This window comes from Melanotaenia boesemani, chromosome 9, assembly GCF_017639745.1.
Source record: "Melanotaenia boesemani isolate fMelBoe1 chromosome 9, fMelBoe1.pri, whole genome shotgun sequence".
Taxonomy (NCBI): Eukaryota; Metazoa; Chordata; class Actinopteri; order Atheriniformes; family Melanotaeniidae; genus Melanotaenia; species Melanotaenia boesemani.
Genome location: NC_055690.1, coordinates 17,771,421 through 17,787,017, shown reverse-complemented (window position 1 = coordinate 17,787,017; position 15,597 = coordinate 17,771,421). Strand labels below are relative to the sequence as shown.

Genomic DNA, 15,597 nt, shown 5'->3' with positions numbered 1-15,597 from the left:
AATCCTCAAAAGATGTTTAATTCAGTCACGATTAAACAAAAGTTCCAATCTTTATTTTGAAGATGCTGGAATCTGCTACAATAAAATTAGCATATATATATATATATATATATATATATATATATATATATATATATATATATATATATATATATATGACATGATACAATGAGACCATCACAAAGACAGTTTTAGATCACATGTATGTCAAACTGCACATACAACAAGACACCCAATTGGATAATAATTCATGGAACAGAATCAGCTTCCAACAAAAACTTATTTAAAAGCTCAAGTCAGGCTTATAAACACAAAATCCACTAAATATTAGATCTTAACAGCAAATAACTACAAAACAAATTTAAATATAGAGTGAGAAGCTCAGTCATCCAGGAGGGGCTCAGAGTAGAGCCACTGCTCCTCTACTCAAGAGGAACTAGATGAGGTGCATTTGGCATTCGGTTAGGATGCCTCCTGGATGTCTCCCCAGTGTGGTGTTAAAGGCATGTCCCACTGGGAGGAGGCCCCGGGAAGAACCAGGATGTCTCTCAGCTGAGCTTAGAAGGACTCAGGATTCCCTTGGAAGATCTGGAGGAAATGGCAAAGGAGAGAGATGTCTTGGGGCCCCATGACCCAACCTCGAACAAGCGGTAGAGAATGGATGGATGGATGGATGGATGGATGGATGGATGGATGGATGGATGGATGAATAACTAGACTTCACTCTTGTACCATACTCAGGTATCAGTCAGGTATCAACATCTACAGCTGGTTCATTCCACGACAAAAAGACCAAAAATCATTGACCTTTGATTGCCTTGCTATACTGCCTCCTTTTTAGACTGAATATTTATCCTTAAATTGCTGTAATCTATAATAAATATCAGGCTTGGTGACCTGATATTTGTCCCACACCTACTGCTGACATCCCTGGTTTTATGAAAACTGGGCTTTTTCATTAGAGGCACAATTTCATTGGCCTTTCTGCCCTCTAAACTCTGGCACACATATTCATGAGATAATGATCATTTTCTTTTGTTTATTATTATGCTGAGGATGATGATGAGGATTGTTGTTCTTTTCAAAACAAGGTATGCAAAATCATTTTTTTTTGTAGTATCTCCTTTCACCCACCCCACCTTGTAAGTCCATAGAGATGGATCATCACTTCTCTCTCTCTTTTTTCTTTTTTTTGTACATTATCTCCTTTGTCCCTCCAAACTGCATAAATATCAGTGCAAGCCTTTTATCTCCATTAGGCTACATATGGTGCTACTCAATGATTGAGGTGTACCAGGCAGCATGACATCCACAAAGAGGTGGCCAGAACGGGGCTGTGCAATTTTACAACTGCTGTTGTTGGTGTCTTTCTCTCAGACTAAAGAGCCAGAGTGCAGGCAGAGAGGAGATCCTGAGAGCCCTGAGCTGTTTAAGGATGGGGACATTATGCTGGGGGGGATCTTTTCTTTCCACAGCAATTGGATAAACAGGCAGAATACCTACAAACAAAAACCCCTGCCGCTGCAATGCATCAGGTAAATAATGTTAGTAAATGTTCATATTGTCACTATTTTGTGAAATTATAATATTGTAAATGAATGATTATTGTGATTTTAATTTTATGTAAAACAAAGAAACTGTTTTTTTCTACCAACTTTTCATGACTATCTGAGTCTAAAGTTTGAATTTCAGAGAGTTCCAGTTTGCTCAAGCTATGCTTTTTGCCATTGAGGAGATAAATAACAGCTCAGACCTGCTGCCGGGTATCTCTCTGGGATATAAAATATATGATACTTGTAGTTCGATTGTCAGAAGTTTGAAGGTGGCACTTATCTTGACCAATGGCAACGATATAATCTCTTCAACTACTGAAGGACCATGTACCAGACCTGCACAAGTGCAGGCCATAATGGGAGAAACCTCCTCCTCTCCCAGCACAGCAACAGCTACCTTGATTGGACCATTTCACATCCCACTGGTAGGTAGGATTTAACTTTGAAATATATTTTCTGAAAACAAGTGACTTGGTATTCTTTTTCAGATTGAACAAATATGACAGGATCAATGTTTTCTTTGTTAACAGATTTGGTTTCTATTATTGTTTTATCATTAAGGTTTTACTAATTTATGTTTTATCTTTTAGATCAGCCACTTCTCCACATGTGCTTGTCTCAGTGATAAGACCAAGTACCCATCATTTCTTAGAACAATACCCAGTGACTACTACCAGAGCAGAGGCCTGGCCCAGTTAGTCAAGCACTTTGGTTGGACTTGGGTTGGAGCTGTTAGAACCAATGATGATTATGGTAATAATGGCATGGCTACATTCACAGAAACTGCCCAGCAGCTGGGCATCTGTCTGGAATATTCTGTAGCTTTCTTTAGAACAGATCCATTAGAAAAAATACTGAAGATTATTGACATTATCAAGGCTTCCACTTCAAAAGTCATTGTTGCTTTTCTATCCCACAAAGACATGGATGTGCTTATACATGAGTTGTCCCACCACAATATGACTGGATACCAGTGGGTAGGCAGTGAATCCTGGATCTTTGATTCTCAAATTGCAGCAGTGGATAAGAATCATGTTCTGGATGGAGCTATAGGCCTTTCCATCCCAAAAGCACATGTCAGTGGACTGAGAGAGTTCATGTTTGACGTGAAGCCGCTCAACTCATCCAACAATGACTTGTTCACAGAGTTCTGGGAGACATTATTTAGCTGTAAGTTCAAGCAGTCAAAGTCAGGAGAGATCCAGAAAGACTGCACTGGACATGAGGATTTGGCTGAAGTGAAAAACAGCTTCACTGACATGTCACTCATGCCCATCTTTAATAATGTGTACAAAGGAGTGTATGCAGTGGCTCATGCCCTTCATGCTGTTCTGCGCTGCAAAAAAACATGTGACATAAATGTGCAGCTAGAGCCATTCGTGGTGAGCTGAATACCAACATTAATTATAGTTTTTACTAGAAAATAAATACATTTAAGAAAATACCCATTTTTCTTAGATTTTACAGCACATTCAGAAGATTCACTTCAAAACAAAGGAAGGAGACGAGGTTTACTTTAATGAGAATGGAGATCCAGCCGCAAAGTATGAAATTATAAACTGGCACCCAAGACAAAACAGCATTGTGGATTTTGTCACTGTTGGTCTTTATGATACATCTTTACCTTCAGACAAGCAACTAAATCTGAACCTAAATAAGTCTTTAATTTGGACACAGAACTCACTGCAGGTAAGCTTCTCTTTATTGTTTAGACAATATTGCTTCATAATAGGTTTTTAGATACATCATAACTTTTTTTTTATCTCTGAAAGAGAGATGATAAATCCTTGAATATTTTTCACCATATTTTTGTACATACAGGTGCCTGTCTCAGTTTGCAGTGAGAAATGTCCCCCAGGAACACGTAAGGTGCTTCAGAAAGGAAAGCCGGTCTGCTGCTATGATTGTCTACGATGTGCAGAGGGAGAAATGAGCAGCATTACAGGTTTAGTACTTTTTAAATACAAGTTTATTGTTTTTACCTAAGTCACCAAATCCATTTATCTCCAAGATGTTGTCCTTCTTATATTTGCAAGAATGAAAAGAGTCCATGTCACTACCTAACTATATAGTTAAGTAGGACATAGTTGCCTTAAATGAGCATACATTAGCATTGTGGGGGAAAATGTAATTAAACCTAAATATTGGTCGCATAATGTTTTTTTTAATTCATTTATTTAAGTATTTTTTACTTACAAATGAGATCTTAAAGTGTCCGAAGAAAGAAGCCAAAAGAAATATGCGTGATTTGCAGTTCAAGCATCAGTTGAAATCTCTCCCTGCTTCAGCCATGTAAAAGTAGTTCTTATAGCCTAATTTCCAACAGACGAACCAGAAGATCTCATATATTGATTAATATTGAGAGGAAAAAAAATATCACGAGTCATCAAAAGTTTAAGAAAAAAACAAAACAATCTGCTTCAATATTATCTTACAGATTCTCCTATCTGTGTGAGATGCCCCCATGAATCCTGGTCAAATGAAAGGAGAGATGCTTGTATCCAGAAGGAGGCTGTGTTTCTATCATATGAAGAAATCATGGGAGCACTGCTCACTGGAGCCTCTTTATTTGGAACAAGCATCACTACTGTTGTTGCACTGATTTTCTTCAAACACAGGAAAACTCCTCTTGTCAGGGCAAACAACACTGAGTTGAGCTTTCTACTACTCTTCTCCTTGACTCTGTGTTTTCTGTGCTCTCTGACCTTCATCGGCCAACCCTCTGAGTGGTCCTGCAAACTGCGACACACAGCTTTCGGCATCACCTTTGTCCTCTGCATCTCCTGCGTTCTTGGGAAAACGATGGTGGTTTTAATGGCGTTTAAAGCCAGACTTCCTGGGAGAAATGTGATGAAATGGTTTGGACCGACAAACCAAAGACTCAGTGTTCTGGGTTTTACTCTTATACAAGTTATTATATGTATCCTCTGGTTGACCATTTCTCCTCCTTTCCCGTTCAAAAATTTTAAGGAATTTAAAGACAAAATCATCTTAGAGTGTGCTTTGGGCTCAGTTGTAGGTTTCTGGGCTGTGCTTGGGTATATTGGTATACTTGCAATGTTGTGTTTTATTTTTGCTTTTCTGGCTCGAAAACTGCCCGATAACTTCAATGAAGCCAAATTTATCACCTTTAGTATGTTGATATTCTGTGCAGTCTGGATCACTTTCATCCCAGCATATGTCAGCTCTCCTGGGAAGTTCAGTGTTGCTGTAGAAATATTTGCTATTCTTGCTTCCAGTTTTGGGCTGCTAATTTGTATCTTCTTCCCAAAATGTTATATCATGTTACTGAAACCAGAGAGGAATACAAAAAAGAATATGATGGGGATGAGGATAGCAACATCATTCTGAAAACATGAAATACAGTCATAGCAAACACATTTCAAAGGATGTAATATTTTTTGTTTTGCTAATCAGTCTGTCTGTACACAATAATTTGAGTTTGCCTGTAGTCTCCATAAATGATTTATAAATTAAGGTTTCTCTAATTGCTTCCACCTTTAAGTAGATTTTTTATTCTTTTTTTTTCTGCGTATTTTCTATGTCCTGTCAACTTTAAATTACATGAAGGTATATCATGTCATGCTGGTTGTTAATATGTTGCAGAAACATAATCTTCTTAGGAAGGCTCTCCTATAATTTGTCCCTCTTTTTCACAGCATTGTTGTCTGGTTAGTTTTGGTCCAGTGTGTCCAAACTCATAATAAAGACTGTAAAAATGAGAGAAGTTAGACATTGCCTAAAGAGGTTGAATTGCACTGATAAAGAACAAATTAATACTACATAGGTTTAAATGCAGAGGAAAACTGAGTCTGATGCACTAATGAACTCAGACCCCTTCACACTGTCAACCACATTTCTGGACTGATAGGATACACTGTGCATTTGTTTAACAGATACAAATCCAAGAAAGCTCACACACAGTTAGACTAACAGTTTTGTTGTTGTTGTCAACTAACTTCCTAACTGCTATACTAAAATTTGAATCCCTGTCTGATCCCTGCTTGTCTAGACTCAAAGTCAGCCAATTATAATTCTTTTAGTCAGCTGAGTCTTTATTTTGTTAAGTCTTAGTCAATAAATGGTATGAGACACTCTATTAATAAAACAGATTTGTTATCATTTTTGAAGTTGTGGGATTTCTTTCTGAAATTTATATCAAATAAAAGTTAAAGATATAATTTAAAATACCAGTCCTGCAGCATTTACATAGAAATAATTATGAACTCAAGGTTTTTATACAGGTTCTGTGCATACAAAAACAGCATCATTAGTAAGGAAATCCTTATAATATAGAAAATAAACAAGCCCAGTCACTCAAAATTAACATTTTGCAGCATTATTATCACATTTTCTTTACTATAGTGCTTATTTACGGAAGCGTGGAGCTGTCACCCAAATAAAAGAAAATTGGACCTTATCACGTTATATCGTGATATGTTTATTGTAAAAACGTGAAACGTATCACGTTAACACGTGATAAGTTTATTATAAGAACATAGCCTGTACTGTATGCAGATGTTGTTACTACCCATATTGGAGCAAAATACATTTTATAGAAAATATACTCATCAAGCAGAAACATTTCAGTTCTTTTTGACAATGATTAATTGTTCTACTCTGGTTTATTGTTACACAGAAATGTGGGACATTTATGGGAAACACGTAGGTCACCTGCCTGCACGCAGTGAAACGGTGCGTGCATGTGTCTGAGTGGCAATAGAGTGTGTGTGCTGCTTTTAGTTAATAATATGTTGTCTCCTGACAATAAAAATGAAAATTATAAAGGCTATATGCACCGCTGGGACTGGGAGAAATAAGTTGCCGACACAAAGACGTGGCCCTGTCTACTTAAAGGGTGCAAAGTCAACAAGTGTCCTCCAAGCTATATCAAATCTCTCCAATGAAGTAAAACTTTATCCCATGTAGTAAATTAGGAATTTCTCTGGAAATAATAAACCAGGTCTGCACCAGCCTCTTAACGACCCATTATTTGAGTCAGGTGTGCTGCAGTATGGACATACTGAAAACCTGCAGGACACTGGCTCAAGAGGTCCCAGGTTGGGGATGCCTGCTCTGTGGCAATTCAGACACACAGGCACGCATCTTCTCACTGTGCGCAGGCAGGTGACCTACGTGTTTCCCATAAATATCCCACATTTCTGTACAACAATAAACCAGAGTAGAACAATTAATCATTGTCAAAAAGAACTGAAATGTTTCTGCTTGATGAGTATATTTTCCATAAAATGTATTTTGCTCCAATATAGGTCGTAACAACATCTGCATACAGTACAGGCTATGTTCTTATAATAAACTTATCACGTTTTAACATGATACGTTTCACGTTTTTACAATAAACATCTCACGTTATAACGTGATAAGGTCCAATTTTTTTTTTATTTGCATGACAGCTCTACACTTCCGTACTTATTTATGCCTGATCAACAGCTCAACAGTAAAACTCCTCAAACAGATGGGTACAATAACAACAAAAATAAAAAAAAACAAAAAAAAAAAACAACAAAACAAATAAAAATGAAAACAAATATAGAAAACTAAGTATGATTTTAATTCCAAGAAAAAAAGAAAGTAATTTTCAAACAAGTTTTGCAACTGTTGGATGATTGTAAGATCTTAGTGTGATGTAGAGCTCATTCATTCATTCATTCATTCATTCATTCACTGCAAAGTATGTGTAAAAAACGTTGATATCACCAATGAAGGAGCAAAGGGGGGTTTTCCAAAAATGCAACCTCCTTTTTTACTAATTCAGGCTTAAAAAATGTAGTGCCATCCATCATTTTCTCTTATGATTTCAGTCCAATGAAGCCTTCAAAGGAATCATGGCTTTCGTTTTATGGACAAACAAATTTCAATTCTATTTGCATAACAATGAAATAGGATTCTATATTATTTGAAAACAGAATCTAATGGAACCTTTAAAAAAAAGTAAAAACATATAGGATTTTTAATGGGGCCATTGCGGTCCATATGTGAAATAAAATATAAATATGAAATAACTAATCAAAATGAGTTCCTTTATTGCCCACACAATAAAGTATTTTTATTTAACATAACTTCAATGCTCCAGTCAAGGACCTAGTACAGCAAAATGCACCACAAATGATTCAAAACCAAAGATATTACAATTTAACCTGATATTAATACCAGAAAAAAAGAAACAAACCAGATGATTAGGAGTGTGTGACCATGTGAGTCAATGAATTAAAGCACCAGGTTGCCCAGATGGTCATGGCAGACGGTTCACATCAAGGTCAGTCAGGTGTTGGATCCACAGACATATGTAGAAAGATCCATTTTCCACCTATGTGACATGTCAAGTTCTATATGCAAAAAGGAAAACATGCTGTTGATGCTCAAGATACCCCCAGTGATACTGTGCTATATTGAAAATCTGGTTGAATTTACAAACAAATAAATGAATGAATGATTCAAGGATTATTCCAGTCAACTGTTGCACCTCCCCATGCGGAGGATGATTCTGCTTTTAAATGTTTCTTTGCAGTGATGTTCATACTGCCTCATTGTTCACTATTTATCACCTTTAATTTGCAAATATTAATTTATCTTTAAAATAGAAATTAATATAAACTCTTGATTAAATGACTGTCATATATCACACTTACAAAAGCATTTTGAAAAATCTTGTTCTACATTTGGTCATATAGTATGTGTATGAGCACCTCCCTATGCTTGCTCCACCTTGTAAGTCCACAGAGATATTACATTGCTGTTCTTTTGTTATATTTTATGCTGATGCATACCATATAAATGCAAATGAAAGTTTTCTGCTTTGGCTCTTTCACTCTGCATGATGTCAACACAAAGGTGGCTGCAGCAGGCTTGTACACTTTTGCAAATGTTATTGGTAGCATGTGTCCCTCAGGCTGAGGAGTGTAGACGAAGAGGAGAGCCTGAGAACCCCCAGTTAGTTAAGGATGGCGATATTATGTTAGGAGGAATATTCTCTTTCCACAGCAGCTGGAAGAACAGGCAAGATGATTATACAACAAAACCCCTGCCACTGCAGTGCACAAGGTAAACAACAATATTGATAACATGAAAGATATTTATTTGTTTTTTGGATTTATATTATGTCCATTTCAAGAATTTATTGTTTGTGATGTTATCTTTAAACCTGTCTGTATGTAGTTTAAATTTCAGAGGCTTCCAGTTTGCTCAAGCAATGCTTTTTGCTATTGAGGAGATTAACAACAGTACTGACCTGTTGCCGGGCATTTTTCTGGGCTTTAGAATTTATGACGCTTGTGGTTCCATTGCCAGAAGTGTAAAAGTTGTGTTGACTTTGCTTAATGGTAATGAAATTAATGCTTCGCCCTCAAATACTTGTACAAAACATGGACAAGTGCAGGCCATAATGGGAGAAACCTCATCTTCTCCTAGTGCGGCAATAGCAACTGTTGTTGGACCATTTCATATACCACAGGTGAGTAATAATAATAAAAATCTTTGTGTCTTTGTGGCGAAAAAAAAAACTCCCAGAAAAATCAAAGCATCGGTGTATGAATGTTACATTTTAGAAAGTGATATTTAATTTAATTTATTTATGTATTTTCTTTTAGATCAGCCACTTCTCCACATGTGCTTGTCTCAGTGATAAGACCAAGTACCCATCATTTCTTAGAACAATACCCAGTGACTACTACCAGAGCAGAGCCTTGGCTCACTTGGTCAAGCACTTTGGTTGGACTTGGGTTGGAGCTGTTAGAACCAATGATGATTATGGTAATAATGGCATGGCTACATTCACAGAAACCGCCCAGCAGCTGGGCATCTGTCTGGAATATTCTGTAGCTTTCTTCAGAACAGATCCATTAGAGAAAATACAAAAGATAATTGATGTTATCAAGGCTTCCACTTCAAAGGTGATTGTTGCTTTTCTCTCCCATATGGATATGGATGTGCTTATACATGAGTTTTCCAAGCACAACCTGTTTGGGTACCAGTGGGTAGGCAGTGAAGGCTGGATCTTTGATTCTCAAACTGCAGCAACAGACAAAAATAATATCCTTGATGGAGCTATAGGCCTTTCCATCCCAAAAGCACATGTCAGTGGACTGAGAGAGTTCATGTTTGACGTGAAGCCACTCAACTCATCCAACAATGACTTGTTCACAGAGTTCTGGGAGGAATTATTTAGCTGTAAGTTCAAGCAGTCAAATTCAGGAGAGATCCAGAAAGACTGCACTGGACATGAGGATTTGGCTGAAGTGAAAAACAGCTTCACTGACATGTCACTCATGCCCATCTTTAATAATGTGTACAAAGGAGTGTATGCAGTGGCTCATGCCCTTCATGCTGTTCTGCACTGCAATAAAACATGTGACATAAATGTGCAGCTAGATCCATTCACGGTGAGCCAAATACCAACATTAATTATAGTTTTAACTAGAAAATAAATACATTTAAGAAAATATCCATTGTTCTTAGATTTTACAGCACATTCAGAAGATTCACTTCAAAACAAAGGAAGGAGACGAGGTTTACTTTAATGAAAATGGAGATCCAGCAGCAAAGTATGAAATTATAAACTGGCAGCCAAGAAAAAACAGCATTGTGGATTTTGTCACTGTTGGTCTTTATGATACATCTTTACCTTCAGACAAGCAACTGAATCTGAATCTAAATAAGTCTTTAATTTGGACACAGAACTCACTGCAGGTAAGCTTCTCTTTATTGTTTAGACAATATTGCTTCATAATAGGTTTTTAGATAAATCATAACATTTTTTTAATCTCTGAAAGAAAGATGATAAATCCTTAAATATTTGTCTCCATATTTTTTTTGTACATACAGGTGCCTGTCTCAGTTTGTAGTGAGAAATGTCCCCCAGGAACACGTAAGGTGCTTCAGAAAGGAAAGCCGGTCTGCTGCTATGATTGTCTACGATGTGCAGAGGGAGAAATGAGCAACATTACAGGTTTAATACTATTTCATGCAAGACTTTTACTTTAGTACAGCAATTTCTAAACAAACTAGTTGCATCACATACAATCTTTTAAATTTTATAATTGTAAATTAACATAAAACACATAAAAAAAAAAAAAGGTATTTAATCACAGTTTAAATGCCAAACAACGTGGAGCGTGCACATGTTCCTGGAACACTGATTAAACTCGTGCACACATCAGAGCTCGGCTAACAAATTAGCAAGTTTATAGCACTACATTTACAGAGTTTCAAATCCATCTACTGACTCTATTAAGAAAGAAAATGACTGACTTTTTTCTAGTGTTATTGGAGAGTAATGTGAGAGCACGTATTGCTTACTTCTTCTCAATGAGGCAGAGATGTATGAGGGGCCATTTGAGACATTATTCAAAATTACCCTCTCACAGACATATGGGAAATGTAAGTTATTCACACATTACACTGAAACCTCTCATATAACATAGTGAAATCATTCATACACTATAGTGAAATTTCTGAAATTGCATTTCACTAGTATGTATGAAAGGAATTCTACTAGTGTGTCTGAGAGTGGATTTCACTTGAAAAGGAAGTCATTTCAGTTGAAATAGAAGTCATGTAGTAGAAAAAAAACAGGAGCACATTTTCAAAACAAATTGAAGACGAAGTTGGAGAACACCGTGACAGATGTTTTGCGAAGACTTATGCTGTATTAATATCTGTTCAGTCGCCTGGAAGTAATCTCAGTGAAGCAGCTGGCATCTTCAATACTATTCTATATACAATACAGTAGTAAGTCTGAAGGAGGACATTCTAACTAGCCACCTAGCATAACTTGGCCATTGGGATATACAGTGCTGTAAAACGAAGACCTGGACAGCTCTGTGAGTCATATCCTGGCGAATACTCCGCGGGTGAAGAATATGTTGTTCAGTGCTGTTCGGGTCTTCTGAACAGCACTGAACACTGAACTCGCTAGGGCTGAGTTATGCTAGGTTGCTAGTTAGCATGTCCTCATTCAGACTTGCTACTGTCAGTTATCCGGTTGCTGTCATAACGTAGACCTAACCCTTCTAATAGTATCTGCTGAGGCCAGTATAGTATTGAAGAAGCCGGCTGCTTCACTTAGTCATCATAAACTCATGACCACATTGATAGAACTAAACAATCTGACTGCCATTGAACAGAAGCTACACCTGCTATGCTTTCTGCAAACAAGATGACAAGTTGAAAATGTCCGTGTCCCGGCAAAAAATTTTAATATAATGTTATAAATACAACAACACAATTACTATCTCAGTTACATAAGCACGGTGCTTCAACACTGACTTAAACACTGACAAATGAAAACAATAGCACAGGGTTGAGAACTTCCTTTATCCATCACTGAGTCAAGGATGTGACAGGGAGCTGCATTTCAGTATAGTACGTGAGAGCATTTCAGTATAGTATGTAAAAGCATTTTAGTATAGTATGTGAGAGTATTTCAGTATAGTATAAGAGAGGAAATTTTAGTATAGTATATAAGAGGCAGTTTCAGTAGAGTTTATAAGATGTTTTACTATAATGTGTGAATGATTTCAGTATGATATATGAGAGGTTCAGTATAATGTGTGAATGACTAAAATTTCACGTGTCTGTGAGAGGGTAATTCTGAATAATGTCTCAAACATCCCCTCATACGGGTGCTCCCGCAGGCTCATACCCCTTGCAAAAGATCACACAGCTGCAGTCAGAGCAGGAGATGTTTGCCTCTGCTGTAGGTAAGTTAGAAGTACTGTAGTGCTTTTAACTTTTAAAACCTGAAAAAAGCCTCCAGAATTGTTGCTAATCGCTTTTCTAAAAATAGAATTTCTAAAAATATAGTGCTCAAGCTCTGATATGCGCGTTGCTGTAATTGTATCGAAACTTGTGCACTAACAATTGTTACGCATTGTTGTTTGGAATGCAAACTGCAATTAAATGCGTTTTTTTTAACTTGTTAATTTTTTGGTAATTAATCTATCGTAATTAACACATTAAAGTCCCCCTCCTAATATACAGAAATATAAATAATTAAATGATATATATGCTGTGATCATCAGTGGGACTTATATAAGTCTCACTGATGATCACAGCCATTGTGAAAGAATTGCAAATCCTTAAGAAATACTTCATTCATTCATTGTTTTTTAACAACAAAGTTTTCTAACACTTATTAAGTAGATAACAATACATTCATTGCAACCCTAGGTATGGAATTATGTCCAATCTGACCTCATGAAGGTTTTTAGCACATTCAGGTTCAGAACCACTTTAGCAGAAAAACTCCTTCAGTGATGCTGAAGAATACTTATCTTCCCAGTCTTATCTAACTGGTGAGCAAAGTGTTTTTATCTGTACAGAGAATATAGATAAAAAATGCAAGTATAAAATCTGCTTCAATATTAACTTGCAGATTCTCCTATCTGTGTGAGATGCCCCCATGAATCCTGGTCAAATGAAAGGAGAGATGCTTGTATCCAGAAGGAGGCTGTGTTTCTATCATATGAAGAAATCATGGGAGCACTGCTCACTGGAGCGTCTTTATTTGGAACAAGCATCACTACTGTTGTTGCACTGATTTTCTTCAAACACAGGAAAACTCCTCTTGTCAGGGCAAACAACGCTGAGTTGAGCTTTCTACTACTCTTCTCCTTGACTCTGTGTTTTCTGTGCTCTCTGACCTTCATCGGCCAACCCTCTGAGTGGTCCTGCAAACTGCGACACACAGCTTTCGGCATCACCTTTGTCCTCTGCATCTCCTGCATTCTTGGGAAAACAATGGTGGTTTTAATGGCGTTTAAAGCCAGGCTTCCTGGGAGAAATGTGATGAATTGGTTTGGACCCACAAACCAGAGACTCAGTGTTCTGGGTTTTACTCTTATACAGGTTATTATATGTATCCTCTGGTTGACCATTTCTCCTCCTTTCCCATTCAAAAATTTTAAGGAATTTAAAGACAAAATCATCTTAGAGTGTGCTTTGGGCTCAGTTGTAGGTTTCTGGGCTGTGCTTGGGTATATTGGTATACTTGCAATGTTGTGTTTTATTTTTGCTTTTCTGGCTCGAAAACTGCCCGATAACTTCAATGAAGCCAAATTTATCACCTTTAGTATGTTGATATTCTGTGCAGTCTGGATCACTTTCATCCCAGCATATGTCAGCTCTCCTGGGAAGTTCAGTGTTGCTGTAGAAATATTTGCTATTCTTGCTTCCAGTTTTGGGCTGCTAATTTGTATCTTCTTCCCAAAATGTTATATCATGTTACTGAAACCAGAGAGGAATACAAAAAAGAATATGATGGGGAAGGGAGCCCCAAAATCATTACAAAAGTAGGAAGCTGTGTTGTTACAAAACCATTTTATGCAAAGTTATGCTATGTTTTATGTTTAGTTATGTTAAAGCCCATTTAGGTTCTTTTCACAAACACGTATTTCAGTTTTAAACGTCAGTGTCCTCAGGCTTTCATGCATCCCTTATGTTGGCAAACATATCCACCCGAGGGCAGTAGAGAGTTCAGATTTCACCTCTGAGTTCCGACATCCATTTCAGACATAAGCAAACATGGCAACGACATAGGAGATCATGATAATGTTCATTCTCGGAAAGATTCATAGAAGGAGGCAGCGCAGTAAACAGACGTGGCATGTGTGGACGTTAAATCTAAAATAGCTGCCTCCAGAAGACCACCCCCCCAAAAACAAAAAAAAAAAAAAAAAAAAAAAAGAAAAACACAAAAAAAAAAAAAAAAAAAGCTGTTTCCAGTAAAAGACACATCTCACCCAGCCAGCCCATCATCTCTTTGAGCCTTCAGGCAGATATTACCAATCTCATAAAGCAAGGATAAGCAGACTTTTTAAAAGTTTTTAGCTACAAATTATGCCCACACTAAATGGTAATTTTAAACCATAAACTTTATGGACAGAGTCTGTCTGTCTGTCTGTCTGTCTGTCTGTCTATATTAAAGACTTTTTGTGGTTGTAGGAGGATCTTCGAGTCAGAGATAAGATATATAATGTAGCCATTTCCCTGTGTTGTGGTGTTTTACTACTGTTTTTTTACTACATCTCAGAAAAGCATCACAATTTTAAATGATCAGAATATCACAGTTACCGCTGTCATTGGTCTTTATAGAGTATAAAACAGTGTCTATTAGGAACCTCAGTCAAGAGGGTGCAAAGTTTGGATTTTGTACCTGAAAAAAAAAAAACTTTATCTTTTATTATTATTATTATTATTATTATTATTATTGTAGATGAAGGTGTGTGTCTTTGACATGGTGAGTGTGAACACACCCGGCTCCATTAACAGCCCAGACATGTTGCCTGTCCTCCCTTGCCTTGTCTTGAAATGAAAAGATAAACAAATACAGAAATTAAAAAGCCTTTCTGTAATTAATGAAGAACATCTTATGGTTGACAGAATTGTATTTCCCATATTTATTTATATTATACATTTTAATTTGTGGATTAAATATGAAATGAGTGGTTTTGAATCAAATGTAAATAGATGCATTACATTAATAAATATATTTCTTTTATACACAAATGATAAAAACTGAAATCAAAGAAGGAAAAATATAACAGACAAAAACATGTTTGGCTGGACTGGTTTGGTTGGTCTCCTGAGGTTAAGTCCAACCATGACAACCTCACTCCAGCTGCTGAATGTGTATAAAGCTCTGCCATGAGATGAAGAGCAGATTTTTCTGTACTTTAGTTGAGGGTAGAACTATGTTGTTATTGGGACTGTCCTTCTTGGTTTTATTAACAGGGAAAACAAGGCCTGTGTGTCAACTACATAGCCTTGTACAACCACCTGAACTAGCAGCGGATGGTGACATTTTTATTGGAGGCATTTTTTCATTTCGCACAGGACAACATTACGTCACGAACACATTTCAAGCAATTCCAAAATTTCGGAAATGCAACAAGTATGTACTGTCGGCCTTGTGTTATATGTCAAGTGCATATTTTTCACATAATTCTCTCTTTGGGCTCATATTCTTCTTTTTTTTATTTCAACCATGTCGTAAAGATAACATTGTGTTTTGCATTTCAGTTTTGAC

At 36.8% G+C, this 15,597-nt stretch overlaps 2 protein-coding genes across 2 annotated transcripts; both read left to right on the top strand.

Moving 5' to 3' along the window:
- Window positions 1-1,036: 1,036 nt before the first annotated feature.
- Window positions 1,037-5,022, top strand: LOC121646221 (extracellular calcium-sensing receptor-like). The gene is made up of 7 exons (XM_041995118.1): window positions 1,037-1,091; window positions 1,378-1,535; window positions 1,681-1,978; window positions 2,144-2,935; window positions 3,012-3,242; window positions 3,375-3,498; window positions 3,991-5,022. The coding sequence occupies exons 2-7, from the start codon at window positions 1,447-1,449 to the stop codon at window positions 4,902-4,904; spliced, it is 2,448 nt and encodes an 815-aa protein (XP_041851052.1). The 5' UTR covers window positions 1,037-1,091; window positions 1,378-1,446; the 3' UTR covers window positions 4,905-5,022.
- A 3,489-nt stretch (window positions 5,023-8,511) lies between these two features.
- LOC121646158 (extracellular calcium-sensing receptor-like) lies at window positions 8,512-13,865 on the top strand. The gene is made up of 6 exons (XM_041995025.1): window positions 8,512-8,615; window positions 8,730-9,024; window positions 9,161-9,952; window positions 10,029-10,259; window positions 10,395-10,518; window positions 12,946-13,865. Exons 1-6 carry the CDS (start codon window positions 8,527-8,529, stop codon window positions 13,863-13,865), a joined length of 2,451 nt encoding a protein of 816 aa, XP_041850959.1. The 5' UTR covers window positions 8,512-8,526.
- Window positions 13,866-15,597: the final 1,732 nt, after the last annotated feature.